Raw genomic sequence first — 24,759 nt, forward strand, 5'->3', positions numbered from 1 at the left:
ATTAATATATATATATATGTTTTGTCGATTTTTAGCAAATCGATAGTGGTTTGATATCTAATGGTCTGGGAGCGAAACCTACTCCTCTGTGCGAGTACCAACTTTTAAAAGTACATCAAAACGTCTCCGATTAGACAAATTATTGAAAATAAAAAACAAGAGAAATTTATGAACTAATAAATAAGATTCAAAAATTAAAGTTTTCAAAGAAAAAAAACTAAGTATATGGCAAATGAAAAAGTTTGTATCAGAATTAGAAAGAAACAATAAAAATGCCTTTAAAGAGATCAAAAGACTATTAAAATCATGTTAAAATGCAAAAGGATAAATTCAAACAAAGGAAATGAAGAACATTTAACAGATAAGATTAATTAGAATGTTAAGTGTACACATAAAATAAATTGAAAGAAATAGGAAGGTGAAAGAAATCCTACAGAAAATATAACTCGAGTGCAAACTCAGGAATTTTCTGAGATGTGAAAGTGCAAGAGTATTATTTTTTGAGTAAAAGTTTCAACCCCCATTCACTAAAATTTCCTAGTATTTATAGGTTAATCTTACATAACTTCCCATTAATTTACAATTAATTACAATTAAATTCGGCATTTCAAATTTGAAATGCAGTCTCTCTTTGTAACCGTTCCCGCCGCGTTATTGTAGGCAGCGTTTGGTTTGAGAGACATAGACACTGAGACATAGACACAGTGGTACACAGTGATACATGTTTGCTGTTTGGTTTGGTGAGACACAGATTTTCGAAGGACACGAGAGGATACGGATGGATACAGAGACATTAAATTTGTGTACCTCCAATTTGGTGAGACATTAAGACACAACTTGTGAGACACTAATTTTTTACTCTTTTACCCTTATTGAAATTTTAAAATTTGTCCTCTTATCTCCCTAAACCTTTCTTTTTTTTCTCTTCCTCTTTTAGATTTTATAACTAAATTTATCTTTCTATTTTTCTTCAAAAAAAAAATTATACATTTAATTTTTTATTTATTTAAATTTTGATAACTTTAGTTTTTATTTTTTTCAAAAAAATATATATTTAATATTTGAATGATAATTTAAGATGATATTAGAAGAAATAAAAAATATTAAAAGAAATAAAAATTCAATGGTGATGACATGTAGTGTTTGGGATAATGGATGTACAGTAATAATAGTAAAACTTGTGGTAGAATGAAGGATAATTCAGTCTTTTTAAAATATGTGTCTTGTTCTTTATTTTTACCAAACACAATACATAGACACAAATATTTTCTGTCCATGTCTTTAATGTCTATGTCTTTGTGTCTATGTCTCATCATATACATCAACCAAACGGAGCCTATATTCTCCATAATCTCCTCGTGCAATAAAAACTATTAACTTCCCATTTCTACAACTAATCGATCAGCTCTTTCGAAAGCTTTGCTCAATTCTTCGAATCGAATCTTCTATTCGATTTGGCTCACTCGATCAACAACACAATCGAAATACACATCAGCACCGATTACCTCCAACTTCAGGTTTACAAGCATATCATTTCGAGAAACCATACTCAACTCATTTCGATTTAACTCCCTGTTATCGAAAAATATTTTTCGATCAACAATATATAATTTTCATTACTTATAAATTACTAGAATTATAATTTTAATTAGGTAAAATATTACATCATAAAAAAATATATATATAAGAATATGAATTTAATTGAATTTAAATAGTTATAAAATTAATTTAGTTACTTATAATAAAATAATTTCTAAAAATAAAGAACACCAATTTATAAAATAAATTATAACAATGAGTCGTTATATTTTTTTAATTTATTCTAAATACTAAAATTCAATTTTATTAAATTAAAAGTTTTCAAATAGGCTAAAAAAAAAAAGTCTCATTTAATAGCCAACACTTAAAACAGAATTTTAAAAGATCTTGGACTTTAACTTTATAGTGATTGTTCTCCCAAAATTTTGTAGCTCGTTCATTACATTAGTATTCCTATTGAAAGTCAACTAATCGACAAAGACTATCTATAATTATGAAGGTTTTATTCGGTGGAGAATTTTAACTAGTAGAAGGCCGAGTGAAATAGTACTAAATAAAGCGTTGTAGAGTGTAACTATCGGAATACTAGCTCAAGCCCTTGAATGGACCAAAGGCACCCAAAAACACTAATTCACGTTCCAAGTTAATGTAATTTGCAATACTTGATCTGCGTATACAAAACACACTCGCATATGCGGTGGTATACTCACTGTTTTATTTGGACAAATGCATATCACTTTTGAAACTCTGTTTCTTAGTTTTCCAATAGCACTAGAACCGTCTAGTTTGGATCTATATAGTTCATATTATGATCCAATTAGTGTATAAAATTCAAGATTTGACAGCATTAGAAATACTCATTACACTAATTTTTTATTGTGAGTTTTCACCTACAATTATTGAGAATTAAAAAATGTGAGCAACATAAAAATTGTAGAGATCAAGTTCTCATTTCTAATGATTCCATGTTTGCTTCAATTCAATTACTATAACTCTTTATGATAGATCACTCTTATTTTAAGTAATACCTTACGTTTCAATATTTTTTATGGGTATATTAAATCGATTATACTCAAATTAAAAGTAAAATCTGTATAATTTATGAATTATCGCAATTACATGAGAGAATACAAAACTAATTTAAATTATACGAAAAGTAAAATAACTTTATTTAAATTAAATAAATGTATATTAAAAAGATGTAAAATAGAGATTAATTTTAGAAATGGCCATTCATGTAAATAATTATTTATTAAAAAGATGTTCTAGGACATGGAAAGGACTATGGTTTTAAATTAGTAAAGACCAATTTATATTTTATATGCCCAAAATAATCTAAACTAAATTATAGTAGTACTAAAACTCCCCAAGATGGCATAGTACATCAATGAAACTATTTCCCCTGAATATATACATTATCAGAAGTTATGTTATGCCCAAACAAAGTGTCACATTTTAATGGTGGAGAAAGAGAGATCCTCTTATGGAAAGGCCTAAAAAAGTTACCATTTACTTAAAGACAGTCATTATTTATTATGCTCTTCTAATTACAAACTTAAACTCTCTTCCCCTCAATGAAAACAACTTTTCTCCCACACATTATTAATTTATTATATCCTCAAATAAAAAGGATAATGCAAACTATTGGAACTCCCAACTTCAAGGCCTTACATCCAATCAATTTAGCTTTATTTTAGATAAAAGAGAAATATTAGACTTCTTTTACTATTGAACTTCCATTTCCAGCAAGCAAACATGTCTTCTTTTTTTCTTTCTTCTTTCTTCCAGGCAAATATCAAAAGGATACACATACAATAATTGGAAACAAAATTTTGTTTTTTTAAATCAAATTATTATAAGCCTTTTGATTCACCACTAACCAAATGCTTCATACTTTCTTTTTTCTATCTAAGCAATATAGGCAGTCTTTCCAAATTTTTAAATTCTTTGGTTTGAGAAACCATAAACCCAAAAGAGTGGCCTTATAACAACCTTAATTAACAGCCAAGAAACAAGAAGATTTCCATATATAACACTGAGAAAGTTCTCTTTCATTCCTTTGATCCTTTCCCCATCCTCACCGTGAACATCATTCCATAATGCCCAAGTATAGTGATACTTAATTTTCTGAAATAACAATGCACTATTTCTGAAACAAACGTGGTAATAAATTCTTAAGGAAAGTGCTCTATCTTCTTCACAATTTGTGAGTAATTCAATTTCATATTCTCTATCATTGTAATAAAAATCGTTGAAGAAAGTTGAGATGGATAACACCCCGTCCACACCTGGGAAGTTCAAGATGGAGAAAGGTTCATATTTTCATAGGCCTCGGTGGCAGACTTCCTTAGCCAAGCTCACATTTTGGTCCTTTGTGTTCTTGGGTCTAATGTTCATCTTCTTCTTTAGAACCCCATCAATACCATCACCATCATCGCTTCCTACAGACCATTCACGCAGGTCCCTAAGGACCTATAACAATTTCGGTGCCGCATGGGAGAAGAGGGTTCGTTCTTCTGCAAGAATTAGGTCCCCGAATGGGGTGTCTGTGCTTGTAACTGGTGCTGCAGGTTTTGTTGGAACCCATGTCTCTGCTGCACTCAAACGTAGGGGTGATGGAGTTCTTGGCCTTGACAACTTCAATGATTATTATGATCCCTCGCTAAAACGTGCACGCCAAGCTCTCTTAGAGCGTACTGGGGTCTTCATTGTTGAAGGAGACATTAATGATGTTGACCTTCTCAAGAAACTCTTTGAGATTGTGGCTTTCACCCATGTAATGCATTTAGCTGCTCAAGCTGGTGTCAGGTATTGTTTGTTTTATACCCTAATTAGAGACTTATGTGTTCCTATGAAAAAAGGTATTGTTTTTTGACAACTCTTGAAGCTTTTAGAGAACTAATATGCATCAATATTTGACATAGGTATGCGATGGAAAACCCCGGTTCATATGTTCATAGCAACATTGCAGGTTTTGTGAATTTGCTTGAGGTTTGTAAATCTATGAATCCACAACCTGCTATAGTATGGGCATCTTCAAGCTCAGTATACGGATTGAACACCAAAGTTCCATTTTCCGAAAGGGATAGAACTGACCAACCTGCAAGCTTGTATGCTGCAACTAAGAAAGCAGGTGAAGAAATCGCTCACACATATAATCACATCTATGGACTTTCCTTAACAGGCTTGAGGTTCTTCACTGTTTATGGCCCTTGGGGAAGACCTGATATGGCCTACTTCTTTTTCACAAGGGATATCTTGAAGGGCAAGTCAATTCCGATCTTCGAAGCTGCGAATCATGGAACGGTTGCTAGAGATTTCACTTATATTGATGACATTGTGAGGGGTTGTTTGGGAGCATTGGATACTGCAGAGAAGAGTACTGGTAGTGGAGGGAAGAAAACCGGACCGGCTCAGTTGAGGGTGTTCAATTTAGGGAATACTTCGCCGGTGCCGGTTTCGGAACTTGTGAGCATTTTGGAGAGGCTCTTGAAAGTTAAGGCAGAGAGAAACATAATGAAGTTGCCAAGAAATGGTGATGTTCAGTTTACTCATGCAAACATTAGTTATGCTCAGTCAGAGTTTGGTTATAAACCAAAAACGGATTTGCAGAATGGTTTAAAGAAATTTGTTCAATGGTACATCAATTACTATTCTGATGGCAAGAAAGCTGATCAGTGAATGATTTTGTGGTAGGATCGTAGGAGGGTAAATTTGGGAGAACAATAAACAGTCAACATGCATCTTGAGATATAATTGTTTGATTTTTTATGTGAATTTTTTGACTGATTTTTATTGTAGCCTACTATAATTCTTGTGGTTGTACTTTGGCATTTCTGTTCTGTTGCTTGTTCAATGTGCTCTTCATATGTGACAAAGATGGCTTATGAGGAGGTTCATTGTTTCCTGCATTGAGGAAGTCTTGTTCATGCTTGGAGACTAACTAATGCCTTGGAACCTAGTATCAAATAGGAAGAATCACATTCTTCTCTTTAGTCTTTTCCCTAAATGTAATTATTCTTGTAACATTAGAAAATGTAGCATTCATTGAAAGTGTATATGCTTTTTGTTTGTTGTCACTAGAACAGTATATGCTGATTTCAGGCCATGTAATATTTTGACAAATTTAAATTTTAGTTTACATAAGTTTACAACTTCAGTTTGATTGATATTGAAAATTTCAATATATATATATGATGCATATTAGTGGTTTAGAGAATGAGAGTTGAATCTAGGCCTCTTTTAATTTTGCTTGAGTAATCTTAGAATTGAATGGGATTTTTGAATTATGTAGAGTTACTTCGGAAGAAAAGTAGGAGATATTTTTATTTTGTCTCTTGTAAAAAGAAGGATTCAGAACAAAATTGTGTGCAAGTTATATAGCTGTGAAATCTAGCTGGACAGAATAATTAGGAGATTATTTTATTTTATCCCTAAGGTATAAAACTAGAAACAGAGAAGAGACGGAGAAGTGACACAACCATATATCCTGGTTCGTCTACTCAGTGTAATGTAGCTTACATCCAGTCTCTATCGCAACAATGACGGAATTTCACTATCTTTGAACAAGATTACATTCACCAATTTTTCTAAAATTCTACCCAATCCTATCTGGGACAAACTCAACTTCTACCCAAGTCAGATTTGACTAGAAACCCACCTTAACTTTCAACTGCAAAGTGCTCACCCAACTTATAAGAGAATCTTCTTAGGATCACGAAAACAAAATAGAAATACATACAAAAAATTTTTGAAATAAGCATTGGCTTTTTTCTAAGTCTAACTCTCTCTACTTTTTTTCACTCAATGGTTTTTTCTTACATTTCTCACTGTAATGTCTTTTATCATTGAAACAAAGAAAGATTAAACTGAAAAAACATAATATTCAATAAGAACCATAGAAGAGAAGAATAAATAGCTCTGTAAGCTATGAAAACCTAAATTTTGTGCTCTCACTCATTGAATCAATCTCTAACCATTCACCCTTTTAATACCAGCTGTTAAGGAATTGTTACCTACGGTTCACCACAGATTTTGCGGATGGCATTTATGATAGAATTTCAATAAATAATGAAAGGAGTTGGAGTTGAGAGGCATGTTGTGGAACAGTGTTAGGGAAACTACCCGCCACGAATTTGAACAAAAGATGAATAGACTAAAGAAGAAAAATGAAGAGGCATAGGTATACTTGGACAAATGGCCTAAAGAGTCATGGACAAGAGCATTTTTCAGTTATGGATCAAAGATGGACAACATCTGTAACAATGGCTGTGAGGTATTTAACTCAAGAATCAAGGAGTTAAGAGTGAAGCCAATTGTAAAACTATTAGAGGAGGTTCGGATATTTATAATGAGGTCTATTGTCAAAAATAAAGTGAAATTATCTCACCATATTGGCAAGGTGCCCCAATCCAACAAAGTCGCATGCAGAAGATTAGAAAAGACTCGCAAAAATGGACACCTATATGGTGTGGAGATGATGGCTATCAAAGGTTTGAAATGCACGGCTGGCCTACTAACATAGCAGTTGATTTAAGTAAAAGCATCTGCACTTGTAGATTCTGGCAGATAACAAGTCTAACATGATTTTTTAGTTAACATTTTTAATTTGTGCATTTAAGAGTTTTAGATTATGACTAATTAAAATTTGAATCTGTAAGCATGCCGTGTGTCCATGCATGTGCAGCAATTTCAAAGATAAATAGAAATTTTGAAGGTTTTTGTCATCATTTGGTTGACTATGGAGACATATAGGGCTATATATATGCATTCCTTAAATCCAATACCGGGTGAGAAATTGTAAAAAAAATCTGAATACAACAATTTCGTAATCATAAATTGTGAAGTTGGATGACCCAGTACACTTGCTGGTTAAGTTGAATGAAGTTGTGATTATAAATTCCAATAGAGCCAATTTTTAACTCTCATGCAAATACAAAGAGGATCACAATTTCGTCCACCAATTCTCCTGTTGAATAGTTCAACAGACTAATAAAATAGGGTCAATGCTTTACAATTCATGCAAGTAATTTAATGTTAATTAAACTGCATCTGAAATGTCACTTGAAAATATTATTCTTTGAAATTATTCTTAATAATCTGATAATCAAATCCATGTGTCTGACCAATAAAATAAAGGCATCCAAATTAACTCTTGTCTCACACCTAAGAGATGCACTGCCATGTGTGTGACCACACTTGGAACATTCATATCAATTTTCAATCGGGGTTTCTACTTTCTTTGGACACTTTCTACACAATTTGTAAAACCAATCGTTGTTGCCAATATTGATAGAGACAATAGTTCCACCAATCTTTATGGGACCTTTCTGCACCAAGCTTAGGTAAGTATCAAACCACTATTGTTAAGTTTAGTGAATGCCAAATACACTTAGTTATTAGTAAAAGTGTTAGCTAACTGGACCTCTGTGGAATTGAGTGCATCCTCTATTGATTTCACTACGACACCAGATTGCACACCATGACTAGAGACCTGACTAATCCTAACCGAATTAGACCTTACACTGCCAAAAAAGCTGCATATTCACTCCATTAAACAACGTTATTAATGGGAACACAACAGAAAAAAAGTGCTTCTTATTGACTATTACACAAACCTATTCTGAAAATCATGTACCTCCTTCATGTCAGGATTAACACATATTTTAGAGACATCAAAGTGGCTCTGAATCGATACCTTTTTTGAAAACAGAGACAATAAGAATCAGTTTTGTCTTTAGTAAACATGGCTTTATCACATACCAACTTTAGTAAACAAACCACTTTTACTAATGAAGTGGGTTAGGAATTCTAACATGTTGATGCATACCATTCCATCGGCTGTGTTTAAAGAACTGCAACACCACTATTAGTGGTTTAATCCTGTCATATTCAAGATGGAGAAGTATGTGGTCGACCATGTCACCAAACAACACACAATCAAGATTGTTGTTACTACGTAACACAACACCCATACAAATCCACATTAAACTGATGTATACTATTTCAAACGACACAGAACTTGTCTATTTGATTTAAGAGGCTTACTCTAGGTCTGCTATCACAACCATCATATGTTTTGTCTCCTTTCCCTTACTAGTGATTATATCCCTTGGGTCCTTCCTAACGACCTCCCCTAAGATGTCTAACGAACAATAAATGATACCAAATTAGTCACAATTTCGAAAATACTGGAAAGGATGGTTACTATCTAAAGAAACATACAAAGTGGTTGCTCACCCAATAGCTAAGAATCATCAAACTTTTCAGCAGCAAGAAGTTTTGGGATAGACTTCAAACAGAAGGGTTCGAGTGAATAATTTGGATTTTCCACACGAACAACAACAGTTCTGTGGAAAAAATCAAAGTTCATCGATTTATTGTTGTTTTAATTTTTTTTATTTTGTCTACAACTATGAAGTACTTATAGTGTATATTTTAAACTTCTCAAAAAACTCTTCCACTTCTTGAATAAATCTTTGTTGATTGATGCTTGGATCCTTCCTCCTTAGAAAAAAAAATTCATTTCCTATAAGAATCTCATTTATCAATTACAAATTGAAATGAAGTAAATAAAGTTAAATAACTTAACTCAATATCTTGAAGCACTATCTTTATGCTATTAACTTCCTTTTGGTTGTAACTGTTTAGATTTTTTCATATATGAACAACATGTACCTTAAATTTTCATTCAATCTTCTTGGCATTGACTTCCATTAGCATATCATACTCTTTAGACATTTTTACACAAATTTAAAAAAAATTGGATTGCTTTGTGTTTATTAGTGAGGAAGCATTCTGCTATCTTTTATACTATTATTTGAAATCTTTGATTTATATGCATTGAGGAACCGCTAAATTGGTCTATTATTCTACATATTTACTCATTTTATTATGTTTTATTAGTTTATCAGGTATTATTTAATTACAAGATATAATTATCTAACAAAAAATGATCCACATGTTAAATAAAAATTATTACTATGTTTTTATTATATATTAATTAAAGATTAAATATGTTTAATTAATACATAATTTAAAATTATTAATTACATAATTGTTATCATATTTTTGAAATCAATAAATATATATAACAAATATATTATTATCCAATTTTTAGAATTTAGATCTTCTAAATTTTATATTTTCACTTTAAAAAAAATAAAATCTTTTATTATTAAATATGTTTTTCATATATTTTTTTACTTTTACCTATAAAATAAATAATAATAAATTACACTTTATCTTTTAAAATTAAATTCAAAATTTAAAAAATTCAAATCCCAATTTTTATGTGTTCATCTCATTTTATTGTTATTAATTTCATAACTCAATCACCCACCCCGCAGGGAGCGGGTCTCTTGCTAGTTACATGAGCAAATTACAAAAACTATCGGGCACTGCCACTTGGTTATTTTCGATCCCTCCCAGGCTCCGACTTCTTTGACCGAAAGCTCGTCAGTTCTGAATCCATGGAAGCCCTTCCCACGGTTCACAACAGCCACCAATCTCTCTGCTCTTCATTTCACTACTCTTCTCCCTCCCCAACGCAATCCACCTGTTGTTCTCTCCTTCGCACACCACTTTCTCCGCCATCATCATCATCGCCTCCATCTTCTTCTATCAGAGCCTCTTCTTCCTCTCATTCTAATTCTTTACCGTCACCTCCTTCCCCCGACCCTCCTCAACAAAATTTCCAATACTTAGTTCCCTCCCTCGCGACAGTAACTGCAGCATCTGCGTTTCTGTTTCTAGGGTTTTGTCGAAACGGTTTCGTCAACAGGCCAGTAACACTAACGACCACGATCTCCTCGATCGAAACAATTCCGGAATCGTTGGATTTGGATGGCAAGAACTATCTTGATGAGATCTTTGGTGGCAAGCCGTACCACGTTCAATCCACTCTGCACTTGAAGCTGAAGGAGAGAATCCCCGTTGTTCATGGCTTCAACAAAGCGAAGACCGATGACGACGATGCCTGGCAAGTACTGAAGGCGCATGTGTTTAGCTGCAGCGAGCAGTTGGAGATGGTGAGGGTTGGATTCGAGGAGATATTGGACAATGAGAGGGATTTAAGCAAGGCGAGTCAAGATTGTGTTCTTGAGTATCTGGAGAAACTTGACAAGTATATAGGCATGTTGAAGGGTATTAAGTTGGCCATGGAGAAGTGTGAGAGAGAGAATGGAAATGTTAAGTATTATCTTAGGTTGTGGAGCAAGCTCGTTGAGGAAATTAGGGTCTTCGAGGGAAACATGGTTGGTGCTTTGAAGCAGCTCAAGGAACTTGAGCAAGAGTAAGAACAATTTCTTCCAAGGCTCATAGCTATTTACCATTTGTGGCTTTGTGTCCTATTTCAAATGCAAAGTATTGGTTTATTAAATATTAACTATTGTAATTAGAAGCACTAAGCCTCTAGGACTCGTCTTGAGGGATTTGGATAGTACGCGTGAGTATCTAGGTTGAAATTTCATAGCCATAGTGTAACCAAAAAAAGAATTAGAAGCTCTTTGAGTAAGCATGGGCAAGCATATATGTGCGTATATATATAGTTAATAACTGAATTGATGTACCAGTAATTTGATCCTAGAAGTTTTATAATGCAGCATCTTGGTGGTTATAATATGCCTTATTACTTTTGCTTTGAGTTTAATTTTGCTTGGATTGTTAAGTTAGTTAATTCAGGCGTAGGCTTTTGAGAACTTAGCTTTGCCATAGTTGATGAGATTTGCCAATTATGCATTTCTTGAAATTGGTATGCCTTTATAGATTCTAAATAATTTGCTCCATGTTTCTGATTTTGACATTTTGAGGAGTGTATGAAGCAGATTACTCATTGTTATTGCAGATGATCTGGGACCACTTTTCATAGCTTTTTTCATTTCTCGGCAACTCGGTTGTGCTGTGACTAGTTGATAGATGAACCATTCCTTACTAGGAACCCTATGAAATCCATGTGGAATTTTTTCGCAATAGAAATCTAGGTGAAGCATTTTTCTGGTTTTTTATTCGCTTGTAATGAAATCTCAAGCACAGAATCAACTTCTGTGTAAGTGAATTTGTCACTTTAATTTCCTATGGATAATAGTGTTTGGAGTTGTGTATTAATTAAATTAGTTAGTTTGTTATTTGGGTCAGTTAGTAGTTTAGTCCTAGCAGGAAGGTTAGTTTTCCATGTAAATATACAGAGTATCTGGAGTGTTGGAATATCAATAAGAGTTTACATTTCTCTCATTCACTATTTTATCTGAATCTCTATTCCTTGATAAATAGCTATACATCCTTTTTCTTTTACATTTGTATTGCAGCATTTAACGGCTTTAAACTTTAATCCTTTATGGCCTTACTACAGGTTGTTCAATAGAGTTTAATTGTACAATATCCATTTATTAGTTGGCAATGTTAATATTACTAATCAATTCAGTTTTCAAAACCTTGGAATTAGATAATGGGATTCTATGTTCATGATAAATTAATTTCATAATAAACTTCATTGCTGAGATTTTTAATAAATTTTATGAAATTAATATACAAATTGGAAAGTGAAAGACAATATTTAGGTGAAAGTCAAAAACTTGTTTTAAGGCATTATTATATTCAATGACCATATAATGTTATTGCGGTTAATAACATCTAGTTTCTTGTAACTTAATGTTTCAGGAGTTATATTGATTAAATTTTATAACTCGTTACAACTTTAAAGTATCATATATGAAACCCTTTTTCGTTGATATTTGGGTTACAACTAAGAAGCTTAGATTCATCACTTGTGTTGCTAATAATTCAAAATGGCTTCTAAACTTTACAAAGATGCCTCCAATGGTGATGAGGCAACAACAAAGCCTGTTCACTTCTTCAAGATCCTGCTCCCGAGCACCATTTTAGATGGAAAAATTGTAAGCAAGTCTATTAGGTAGCGTTTGTTTTGAATTATTGAGACAGAGAGACTAAGAAATTGAAACTCAATATCATGTTTGTTGGTTCAAAGACTGATACTAAAATTTCTGTTTGTGTCTCTAAAATTTCAGTATTTTAGTATCTCCAAAAAGTGAGAATACAGGGGACTAAAATTTTTAGAGATGAAGACTGAAATTTTAATAACATTTTATACCTAAAATACTTTTATTTTAATTAATTAATTTCAATTTTACCCTTTGTACAAATTAAATTAGAATTTCATTCTTGTTTCAATTTCTGTCTTCCACTTTGCACCAAATAGAATATTGAGATTTATTTCGATCTCTGTCACCAAACGCTACATGGGATATTAAAAGAGAAACCAAGCTAATTTACAATTGTTTTTAGACAACATTATTTGATATCGTGCTCAAGTGCCTTATCACATTTTTTTTTGTTTTTGTTTTTTTTTTTTATCAAAAGTGGCATAATCTAACTTTTCTCTTTAGTTTTTACCTTTCCAATGTAGAACCAACACACTAGAACAGAACACGAACAAAATTATTAAACAATTTTAAATATAATACTACATAATACTACAAATCTTGTGGACGTTAATCTAATATATATAGTTTCTTGTCAAGATCAAATTCTATCAACTTTATACTCACTAGCATAATGCCACATATTCAATTCGTTTTTGACATTTTGCCTGGAATATAACACATTTGTAACTTAATGAAAAACTAGGCTAACCTAGTTTACCAATGTGTATTCCCTATCAAAATGTCAAGTGTTTTTGATAAAGTTATTGATGTATACAATTAAACTTGAGTTTATTAGAACACACTATATGATATATTCATATTTAATTTGAATCTATATGATAGATGATTCCTAGAAAGTTTGTAAGGGAATATGGAGAACGCTTGTCCAACAAAGTTGTTCTTAAGCTTCCAAATGGCACAGAATGGGAGGTATATTTGGAGAAACATGATGGAAGAATTTGGTTACAAAATGGTTGGAAAGAGTTTGTGGAGTATCACTCTCTACGGTTTGGGGATCTATTGGTTTTTAGATTTGATGGAACATCTCATTTTAATGTGTTCATATGTGATATGAGTGCCACGGAAATAGACTACCCCTTCAAGAATAAATATGGTAAAAGGGCCAACACTAGTGATGAGGAACTTCTTCCTCGTAAAACCAAGAGAACAAATGCAAACAACAAAGATGGGGGTACTTCTAATATTCAAGACAATTTAATTCTTAGATGAAATTTTTATAACTTCTTATGTTTAATTTGTTTCTTTTTTTCTAGGTAAGTTGAAGAATCCAAGGGAAGGAAAGATGTCCAATGACTTGCTTTCTAAAACTAAGCCATCGGGTTTTGGAAAATTTGAAACTACAGAAGTTGCGAAAAATACTTCCTTCACGGTTATGATAAAACCAAACAGAGGATCATGTTGCATGGTATGTTTAATATTCTATACAGTAAACACTCGAATCAATGACTAAAAAATTTTAGTTTTTTTAAAAAAATTATTTTCTAAAAATCCTCGAAAATGACTATAGTCGGATAGATTAGTTCCTTCTTTACTTTCAATTAAATTTTTAATATGTGTATGGATAAATAAGTTTTAACAAATTTTACTATAAAACAATTACATAAAGAGAAATTTTTGGAGATCAGTAACTTTTAATATTTTTTGCCATCATTTGACTAGCACAAATACTAAATTATTTTTAATAAATAAATTTTATTAATTCATGCATACAAAATCTGAAAAATATGGACATAAATTATATTGATTCATATATGCAAATTCTGGTAAATATATGTGCAAATTATATACTTTTTGTATGCAAAATTTCTGTAAATATATATACAAATTATTGCTAGTCAAGTACGAGTTAAAAATGATAATATTTGCTGGATGGTGACCTAGCATTGCTTTTAGATGAAAATAAATATACTCTAGGACAAAGTAGTCCATTTTCAAAACGACTTTCAATTTTTTAGAATTTTTAATTTAGAGAATAAAATATTATTGAAAACCAAAGTGTTTGGTTGGAATTTTTTGAGAATGGATTTGGGTGTTTATACTATAGTATAATAAACGTGTATCTAATCTCATAAACTAAACACAACTAAGTATGCATCTTATGTAGTGGTTACCGAGGGGCTCCTTAAAGGATTATATCAAACCTGGCAAGCAAACTGTTACATTGTTGGTTGGAGAAAGATCTTCAAAGGTTAGGTTGATCTATTACGAAAAACATTCTACCGGTTGCCTTACAGCAGGTTGGACAAGATTTGCAAGGGAATCTGATTTGGAAGTAGGGGATGCATGTTCCTTTGAATTACTAGCTAACCATTCTGAAGACATAGTCATGAAGGTTTCCATTTTTAAGCACTCCACTACTGAGCCATAATTGGGCATCAACCTATGTTTTTATCATGACAAGTACAAATAAATTCTACTCATTTTATCTTATCAAGCATGTGCTTATTATGGACAAAATTTTATACAATGCTAATATTATTTCATTAATTATGTCTTCTAAAATACCTGCAAATGTTTGTCAGTATTTAATTTTGAAATGAATAAGAAATTATTGAATTGAAATACAAAATTACTGAAACCATAACCATAACCATGATCTATATCCTCAAATCTCAAAGTTCTCAAAAATGACACTGAGGAGAATTCTATATGGCTCTCCAGTCTCTTACATTCTTCCTCAGCTCAACTTTGTCATTCGTCTCTTAGATTTGATTGAATTAATGACAAACCATATGAATTAAGTCAGCTTTTGTATCTATTTGTTAAAATCAATTCAAATTGTGTATAATATGATATAATATTATTATTTATTAAATTTAAGATAATATTTATATTATATTTAATTTTTTTAATTTAGATTTTTTGAAATAAATAAAATGATAAAATAAAAAATTAATCATTATTTAATTTATAGCTTTTATTGAGCTCTATTATATTAATTTAAAAGTGATTAATTCCCTCACTTTATTACTTCATAACTCTCTTATTTTAGAGGAATTTGATATTAATTTGTTATAACTTTTTTTAAAAAAAATTTTCATGTATTATTATTTAATAAATATTTTGTAATATAAAATTTATTTATTTATTTATCAACTTAAAATTATTTATATTTTTTAATAATAAAATCTCTTTAAAAAATTGAATAAACTAATCCAATCAAAATTACAATAAATTGGAATTAGATATGATTAAATTGAAAAATAAAGTCAAACAATAATGCAAATTAAAACAAATTATCTACTTTTGATTAGATTGATTTTCTTTCGAAACTAATCTAAACAGCAATATTATGCAAATATCTCACCATCTTTACTAATCATTTTGTATAGAATTAAGTAACATCTAAAATATTCTAATGTACCTATTAATCTATCATTTTATAAATTAAATTTGGATGATAATAAATTTGATTATAGCCAAAATAGCATGCTATATTAAAAAAATGATAAATTTTTCTCTTAAAGTTAACAAAATATCATTTTATAAATTATATATAATAAAAATTATTTAAAAAATTGTTACCAAATCTCTTCTATTTAAAATATTATAAATTTGTTTGTGTTTTTAAGTTGTTAAAAAAAGATTTTTTAATTTTTTTTATTTTTTGATGTGATTGGTTAAATTTTAGTAGTAAAAATAAAGTACTTGAAAAATTAAAAATATTCTTTTTAGAAGTTACAATTTATATTATTTTTTAAAAAGATTTTTTTATTAAAAAAATATTTTTAACGTAATAAATAAAGTAAAGACTCACCTACAATTCTTTTTATGTGAATTTGCTAGTTAAAAATCGTAATATTATTATCTAAAAATTATCGACTAACAACTTCACATGAAAATTTTTAATAAATAAATAAAATTTTATATTATTATATTTAAATATAATTATTAAATAAAAATATATTTTTATATAAAATTTTTAAATATAAAATTATTTTTATTTAAAAAAAAAATCTTTTCGCACAAGCTCGGATAAAAGGTAATGGATAAATAAATTGTGTTCTGGTCTAATTTGTCCAAATTTATTTTAAGCACTAATTTGGGAGTTCATTGAAAAGGAAGGCCCTATATGCTATGATGAGTTAGAGAAGCGAGAGAGGGAGTATAATCAATGGAGAACATTGGTAGCGGTGTGGAGTGGACACAATGGCTGTGGGGTGCGGCCACTGCTGCTCAACTCGGATGGGGTCTACGTTCCTACACTCAAGGCTTTACAGGCGATTCTCGCTTCATGCCTGTCAAGGCCTTCGCCGTCGCTTCTCTCTTCGTCGGCAGCGCCGCCTCCGCCTCCGTCCTCATCCTCCGATCTAACGGCATTCACAAGGTACTGCTGTCATGAATTCAAGATTCCTGTTTCTGTAGTAATATGCTGTGGTGGGTAATTTCATATGAATTATGTTGTGAGTTGAAGGTTTGAAGAGGGTTCCGTTGCTTCATGTTGGTTTTGGTTTTTATTTTGTTTATTTATTTATATGTTTTTTGTTGTAAATGTGGTATGTGTGATCATGTAATTTTGCAGAGTGAATTGTGATGGTTTGTAGTTTAGGGGTTTCTTATGATTGCAGAAATATTTCGTGCATAGAAGTAGGGTTTTTGTGTAACTGAATCTGGTTTCAATTGGGTTTCGTTGCTTCAAGACCCGAATAAGTGTGGATGGAAATGTAGTTTTATTAAATAAAACTTGATATGTTTATGTGATTAGGTAATTTGGTCGAGAATGAAGTGTTTGGCTACTTTGAGAACTCATTAGGTGCAGATGGAACTGGTTACGTTAGGCAGGTTAAAATTGAACCGGTTTCTTTGTTATATGGTGTTTGATTCCAAAACTTAAAACTCATTCAAAATTATTATGATCAATGGTTACCGACAATGAACAGTGGTGGTTAGTTGGTGGTGTGCAGTCACTGGTTGATGGAGGTATCATAAAGAGGTAAAATATATTAGAGAGAAATTAGTTTGTTGTAAGAACTAGTTGTAGGCTTAAATTGTTTCAAATGAAAACTAGTTCCATTCATTTGTGATGTTACTAAAGTAACTAAACAATAATTTAGAAAGAGCAAAGCCACAATGTACCTAGCTAGCTGGGTTCTGGTTACCAAATACCCCCTTATGAAATGGGTATGGGTTGTGTTTGAAGAAGATTGATCAACAAAGAGAATATTGATATAGCTTAATTTGCAATGAAATGGATGGTATTGCTTGTAAAGTGTATGTGACCAAGATGCATGTGGTTTTGTATAGTGGAAGGAATGGGTATGTGATTCAGTAACTACGAAGAATGAATTGTTAGGGTGGTTTCTTGTTACATGTTTATGGTGATGGTGAGATGCTCTAATTCAAATTACAAAGAATGAGTTGTATTGATATATATATTATCAACTAGGAGATAGAATACATATTCTGTATTAAAATGTCAGAAAAGGGTTTGTTGATTGTAGGTTGAGTTGTGATTGAGTCAAATGTGTTATCAGGTAATCCTGCTGAGTGAAATACGAAACGGGCCTTAGTTTTTGTATATGGCCTTATTGGGTTCTAGACTTCTAGTGATGGAAGAAGCTGTGTTACTCAGGAATTCGAGTTAGCAAATATGATGTTTACAGTTACAGTGGGAGAAACTATGGTGTCAGAGTGTGTGTGCGTCTGTGTTCTTTTTTCCCCTTTATTATTATTATTATTTATTTTTTCTGAATATGAGCTTGAATAATTACTGTTACAAGTATTGAATTTGAAAACAATCCCTGACAACAGAGAGAAATTGTTGTGACTTTAGAAAATCTGCTTATATGATTTAGCTATTATACATGTTTGGTCCACTTTTGGCTTTATTAATAATCTTCCATGACATTCTTAGTTATGATATGCATTCTAGCAGCAGCAGCTCTCATCAAATTTATTCATTTTTTAGTGGCATCAGTTGCTAAATTACCAGTAAATGATTTTCAACAAAATCTATAAGAGGTACAAGATACTTTATATTTGCTTGATTGAAAAGATTCTAGAGACAAGTAAATTAATTAAGATTATATTCGATAGATCACTTTTATTATAGAGCTGGCTTGTTGCATTTGTTTCATTGGCCTAATGTTGCACACGACAAAGCTTGGTGCATGATAAAAGATGTGTGGTTGTTTGTTGGTGATTGGTAATCATATCGTTTTTGGTCTCTCTTCTTGTTCTCTAACCATGAATCATAATTGTCCATTAATTATTATAAAAATTTAGATAATCATTTTCTTTTTGAGATAACAATCAAATTGGTCCTCCAGTTTTCTTTTGATAATCAAATTGGTCTCTCATTTTTTAAACTAATCATGCTAGTCCCCCATTTTAAAATGTGAATTAAGTTGGCTAGTTAACGGTGTTAATGTAAAGCTGATGTGGAACGTTAATTGTCAACGGGGCATGTCATTAGGCAATCTGATATGGCAGGAAAGGCATTCCAATCAGTTACCTAATGGCATGCCATGGTAGATTGGTAACTTAGAGACTAACTTGGTAATTGACAAAAGGACAAATTTGATTTAAGGTTTAAAACTTAGAGACTAACCTGATCAACTTAAAATAGAGGGACCAATTTGTTCATTGAGTGAAAACTGGAGGATCAATTTGATTATTAACTTTTTTTTTCCCACTTAACTGTGGTGCCTGCTTCTTTTAATGCTGGTTTTCAGTAAAATAAAATGTCTTCCTTCATCACGATTATGCCTATGACTCTTCATCACATTGACTATAGGTGGACGACCTCATTGAAGCTGGTGCAAATTTAAGAGCAAAACTTGGGTTGCCTCCACGTAAACAGGATAAGTAAGAATATGGTTCTAGCTTATGTAAAGAAATAATACTTGCAAATTGTTTTTTTTTTCGTCTTTTATTGGCAACCTTAATCATGTAGGAGAAGATGAGTATAAACATTGCATAGATGAGATCAAAATATTATTCAGGCATGCCTTAAACTCTTATCATGATTATAGACATAGTTACGATGAGTTTTATATACAGGATTATAATATTTTTTAGGAAAAAAAATGTAATTAACCTCTTTAAACATTGAGATAACTAGTAATTTGTCACAAAAAACTTAAAATTTATCTCAATTAGGCACTAACAATACTCCATTCTAACAATGGCTCCAACAAACCGTTCCATTTAATTTTGTTAGGTCTTAACAGTGGTCCATGTAGTAAATTCTGAACTCTCCCCTTCGAGCTAGTTAATCAAACAAAAAAGACAGGAGGAGAAAAAATGAAGACCATCGTACACTTGCAAGTGTTCTTTCACACTAAGAAACCATATATGCCGCATAAGAATATTATATTTTGTCTATCTTGAATGCTTCGGAAGAAGAAAATCTACCTACTCCTAGCAGAACCCAACCTATACTGTTCCAAATAGAAATGATGCCTGGGTTTGATTTCATACCTGGCTTACAAGTGGCTTTCTACTTCTTTCCCTCCCATTTGTCTACTTCGTTACTATTTTCCTTTGCAAAATCCCACCTATTAGCATCTAAGTGGTCTTCTGTTGGGATTTGGGACCCGTGGGGTGACTTGGGTGTATGGGTACAGTTTGGTCACTAAAGGAGGAAGTGAAAATGGATGTGGGTTATATATATTACAATGCATGACAAACTGGTGTGGCGACAAAGAGAGAATAGTTAACAGGAAAGTCAGACAAATATTAGAATAGGATTTGGGGAGAGTAAGCTGTTACAGTGTGTGCACATTTTAATATTTTACTGTTTCTTGTATCAATTGACTAATCCCTACTTATTGTCTCGGTTTTATTCATTGGCTTAAGTTGTTTTAATTACTCACGGTTGAAGTCAATTCTCCACCTATATTAAAAATTAGATGTCTTGTTGAAATGATTTCTTCTACATTTATATTTAAGTCGATTTTTAAGACCAACACCCACTGAAGTTCAACTACATTTATTTGGAGAATTTATTATTAGTATTAAAAGATTTTTATTTTTTTATTTTTTAATGTAATAATTTAGATATGACATAATTTTGAAATATAGTAAAAATGTTTCAATGATATCTATTTTTTATATATATCTCAAATTTCAATTCGGGTATAAAGAAGGGAGAGAAGCTATGTCATTCTATGGTGTTTTTGCATCACAAGGTGAACCTTATCAGAAACAAGGAGGGAAGAGTATTTAGGGAAGAAAGGCAGAGAAAAAATTAGAGAGAATGAGAGTAGAGGGTAGAGTGCGAGAGAAGAGAATGAGTGCATATTCATTATGAGGTTAAGTTCAATCAGATTACATTGTAGTGATGAGCTAATATACGAGGGAGAGAGTAACCAATTGATGCTGACTCAGTAAGAACTAACTAGTTATAGACTTAGTTACATGTAACAGACTTCACCCTTCTTCGAGCAGCTTCTAGTAGTTGCGCTGACCATAGCCCTTTTTGGAATTCTCCGTTATAGTCCAAATTCACTGAATTCTTTCCTAACTTTCGGTTCTCAATGATCTCATTTCTCAGAATTCTGTAGGATTTTGCACCATTTGTTCTATTCTACTCATAAATTACAAATAGGTTGTACAAATCCTCATTAATCCAATTTATTTTCTTTTTCAATCACTATGATCAAGGTCCTATTATCTTCTTGCACCAATATCAAATGTATTAACATAAGAACAAATTATTGATCCTCTAGTTTGGTCTAGCGAAATGTATTTCTACTAGTATTAATTAAATCCGTGATACTATATGACCAAGTTGATTCAATAGTTTATTGGCACAATAAAAACGAGTAGAAAAAAAAAGGACTTGGTTAAATGTGGTTACAAACATAATTTATTCATCTAACATTTATCTAATTTAATTTGGAAGTTAATTGCATGAATGGCTTGTTTTTTGCGTTACCTTTACCTATATATAAATCCACCTTGGTTGGGACCAGGTAGGACTGGTACCGATACTCGAGAGGATATCAAAGACTTCTCATTTCTCCAAGAGGATACACAATTAAATTGTATTGTTTTAACTTTTATAAGTTTTATATTAGTACATCAAACATTCTTTGACATGATGCCACATATTTCAATTTTTTTTTTCATTCATAACAAGCTCATAAGCTTATAAAAGCATTAGTCTTGTTTGTTCATTAGATTTTTATTCCTTATAGGACTTGGTTAAACTTAATAAATATAGCATGTTTATTTGGTTAGGTATATGGATGATTCACGACAAAAGGCTAAGTCATGAGATACAACAATTAGTTGGTTAGGATTTCTTCTGGAGGCCATTGAAAAGTTCATGAGGTGATGGTTTTGAACCGTGGAGATTTTGCATCAACAATCATGAGTCGGAAACACACACATTGAATTGATGGACTCAGTCATGTAATTTCCAATTTAATTATATCAATGCTGTTTAATTAGTTATATTGTTAATTGTGTTGAATTGATAACATTAGTTTGTATTTGCATATCAAGTGTAATATATAATTATATATACCAGGCACAGGGAAAAACAGAAAATGTCGTCTGTTTCATCACAATGAATTGCTGCTGTCTTGGCGCATTATCTTGTATCGAATTTTCTGATAAGATTATAAAGAAAAGTAAAATAAAACCACATGTAATAAGTCATTTAAGATTTTTGGGATAAATTTGTCTTTATTCAAGACTAAATTAACTGGTTAACTTGAGCATTCAGACAAAAAAAATCTTTGGTTGTTCAGAGAGAGGAGACAGAACACATTGTTTTTGTCTTAAGCTAATATTGATATGGATCATTAAGTGACAGCTGTTGTTCATATAATTAGCCATTGTCATGAGTCACAAAATAATTTATTGAGGTGTTGAATGTTGTCATCTAGTATGCAACCAACTAATAATATATATTTTAAATGTATATTTTATATTTTAATATATATTTTATACTAATTTTAATATATACTTAATATAATTGAAGTAAAAAAAAAAAGAATAAAGAAAAAAGCCACTATAGCTGGCCCATATTAAATAATGAGAAATATTAAGAAGATAGTAAATTTGGTGATTTATAATCATCAATTAATTATTATTAATATTTTTAATAATATAAAATTATATCTCATAATATAAAATTAATTTTTTTATTAATTAAATACTGACTAAATTTTAATAATTAATTATTATTAATATTTTTAATAATATAAAATTATATCTCATAATATAAAATTAATTTTTTTATTAATTAAATACTGACTAAATTTTAATAAAAATATTGATCCATATACTTAAACAATGTATAACATCCACATCAACCGAACCTTAAAAGGCTTTATTTTTGGGTGACCTTTTTGGGAAAAGGCTTTATTAATTATTATCTTCAATCCCACTAAAATTTTCCCACTTAGTAGCCAAGTGTGACAACGCATGCGTTGAAGAACCAGCATCTTTCTTCACTGCATCAGCAGCATAAGCTTTCAAATCCTCCATTCTTTTGCGCATTGCTTTACCTTCTTCCTGCTCCATTAGAGACTTTATCACCTTTGAAACTTCCTCCTTTTCAACAACACCATCTTCTCCAACATTCGGCCTCACCGCCACTTTGAGTCCATCAACTAACAACACAGCATTCATCCTCTGCTCTGCAAAGAGTGGCCATGTGATTATTGGAACTCCCACTTGCACACTTTCCAACACCGAGTTCCAACCACAATGACTCAAAAACCCACCAACTGAATCGTGACTAAGGATTTGTACTTGGGGTGCCCATGATGGCAAAACCAAACCTTTCTCTTTGGTTCTTTCTAGAAACCCACTTGGTAAAAATTTCAAAGGATCCTCGTTCTTTTGGTTGTCTAAGTAAGCAGCACTCGATGAATCACTTGGTGCTCTAAGAACCCATAAAAATCTTTGACCACTCAATTCCAAACCCAAAGCTAGCTCATTGATTGCGCTTTGAGAGAGTGTTCCGCCGCTTCCGAAAGAAACATACAAAACAGAACTATGTGGCTGTTTATCCAACCATCTTAAACACTCTAATTCCTCATCACCATCATTGCTTGATGACCTTTTTTGTGTAATTGGTCCAACAGCATAAAAGCTGAAGCAACTTTTCTCCCTTGCAAGTGCTTTCATAGCAGCTGATTCCAATTCCAAGAAGCTGTTGATTATGAATCCGTCTACATTACTGAATCCTTTGGAACGTTCTAGATAGAGTTTGTAAGCATCACTGGATCGATTTTGCATTGGAAATGGAAGATCACGCCCGAAAACTGGTACACAACCGGGTAATAGATAGGATCTTTTAGGTCTTTGTACTCACCGGTAACTTGCTCATCAAGTTTTGGCAAATGCAAACACAATGAGAGAGCCATAACTGAAGAAGGGAAGTAAATGTAGGACAAGAAATTGAACTCCTTAGCGAATGAAAGTGCTTCGAAGGCGTAAGCATCTGCGATCAAAGCTGCAAGTGGTTCCCTTAAGGTGAGGGATTTAAGGGTGTCACGAATTGATGGGAGAGAGAGGGTAACGGTTTTTTGAATAAGAACTCCAGGGTATGCTCCTTGGGGCAAGTCTTGTTTGTTGATTGGAGGGAGAAGGATGGAGTGAATGTTTGAAGGAAGAGTTTGAAGGTAGGATTTGGTTGAATCTGGGTGTGGCCCAAGTGAGGGAATCATGCAAGTGACATGAAAATTTGGGTGAAGCTCCAAGAATCTTTTGGAGAACTCAAGTATTGGAACTAGGTGGGTTAAGCCAGGACTTGTAATAACAGCTATGCGCATTGTTTTTGCCATCAATTGGATTGTACGAGAAAAGCTATGGTTTTGATTTTGGTTGAGAATTGAGATATGTAAACTATATACGGGAACTTTTCCTTGTAGTAGTTGACTAGTTGTGTCCAACTTCCACGTTGTGAAATGATTTTCAATTAGGATTTTGCTAACTAGTATAAATTCTAAGCGTACTTTTCAAACTATAAAAATAGAAGAATAATTTAATTGAGAAAATTGTTACAACAAGGACAAAGATGAATGCTCGTTGACGGTGGATCTGATTTTTTATAATGAAAAAAGCAAATTCTCATGACAACACAATTAATATAGTTTAAAAAGTTGAATTTATTTACTTATAAAAGCATGGACGAGACAAATAGATTTTACACACACAATAACAAAAAACAAATACAATTCCCTCTCTCTTTACTTTTAATACTTCTTTCTATCTTTATATATATATATATATATATATATATATATATATATATATTACAACAAATAATATTAATGTATATATATAAATTATTATT

General features: G+C 31.7%; 4 protein-coding genes and 1 pseudogene across 5 annotated transcripts; 4 read left to right on the top strand and 1 right to left on the bottom strand.

Annotated features, from left to right (window-relative positions):
• The first annotated feature begins 3,332 nt into the window (after window positions 1–3,332).
• Window positions 3,333–5,670, top strand: LOC112805869 (UDP-glucuronate 4-epimerase 3-like). Its single transcript, XM_029287668.2, has 2 exons — window positions 3,333–4,347; window positions 4,464–5,670. The coding sequence occupies exons 1-2, from the start codon at window positions 3,806–3,808 to the stop codon at window positions 5,218–5,220; spliced, it is 1,299 nt and encodes a 432-aa protein (XP_029143501.1). The 5' UTR covers window positions 3,333–3,805; the 3' UTR covers window positions 5,221–5,670.
• Window positions 5,671–9,834: 4,164 nt separating this feature from the next.
• LOC112697345 (uncharacterized) lies at window positions 9,835–11,769 on the top strand. The gene is made up of 2 exons (XM_025750483.3): window positions 9,835–10,831; window positions 11,384–11,769. Exons 1-2 carry the CDS (start codon window positions 10,011–10,013, stop codon window positions 11,385–11,387), a joined length of 825 nt encoding a protein of 274 aa, XP_025606268.1. The 5' UTR covers window positions 9,835–10,010; the 3' UTR covers window positions 11,388–11,769.
• A 554-nt stretch (window positions 11,770–12,323) lies between these two features.
• LOC112805870 (B3 domain-containing transcription factor VRN1-like) lies at window positions 12,324–14,868 on the top strand. Its single transcript, XM_025848194.1, has 4 exons — window positions 12,324–12,431; window positions 13,323–13,671; window positions 13,754–13,905; window positions 14,605–14,868. Exons 1-4 carry the CDS (start codon window positions 12,324–12,326, stop codon window positions 14,866–14,868), a joined length of 873 nt encoding a protein of 290 aa, XP_025703979.1.
• A 1,603-nt stretch (window positions 14,869–16,471) lies between these two features.
• Window positions 16,472–22,018, top strand: LOC112697346 (uncharacterized). 2 transcript variants are annotated; one of them, XM_025750485.2, is made up of 3 exons: window positions 16,472–16,827; window positions 19,237–19,307; window positions 21,687–22,018. In XM_025750485.2, the coding sequence occupies exons 1-3, from the start codon at window positions 16,615–16,617 to the stop codon at window positions 21,721–21,723; spliced, it is 321 nt and encodes a 106-aa protein (XP_025606270.1). In that variant the 5' UTR covers window positions 16,472–16,614; the 3' UTR covers window positions 21,724–22,018. The 2 variants fall into 2 exon arrangements, with proteins under 2 accessions (XP_025606270.1, XP_025606269.1); XM_025750484.2 differs by having other exon boundaries at window positions 16,503–16,827; window positions 21,670–22,018.
• A 644-nt stretch (window positions 22,019–22,662) lies between these two features.
• LOC112697347 (hydroquinone glucosyltransferase-like) lies at window positions 22,663–24,276 on the bottom strand (annotated as a pseudogene).
• Between the last annotated feature and the right edge of the window lie 483 nt (window positions 24,277–24,759).

The sequence above is a fragment of the Arachis hypogaea genome, chromosome 6 (assembly GCF_003086295.3).
Source record: "Arachis hypogaea cultivar Tifrunner chromosome 6, arahy.Tifrunner.gnm2.J5K5, whole genome shotgun sequence".
Lineage (NCBI taxonomy): Eukaryota > Viridiplantae > Streptophyta > Magnoliopsida > Fabales > Fabaceae > Arachis > Arachis hypogaea.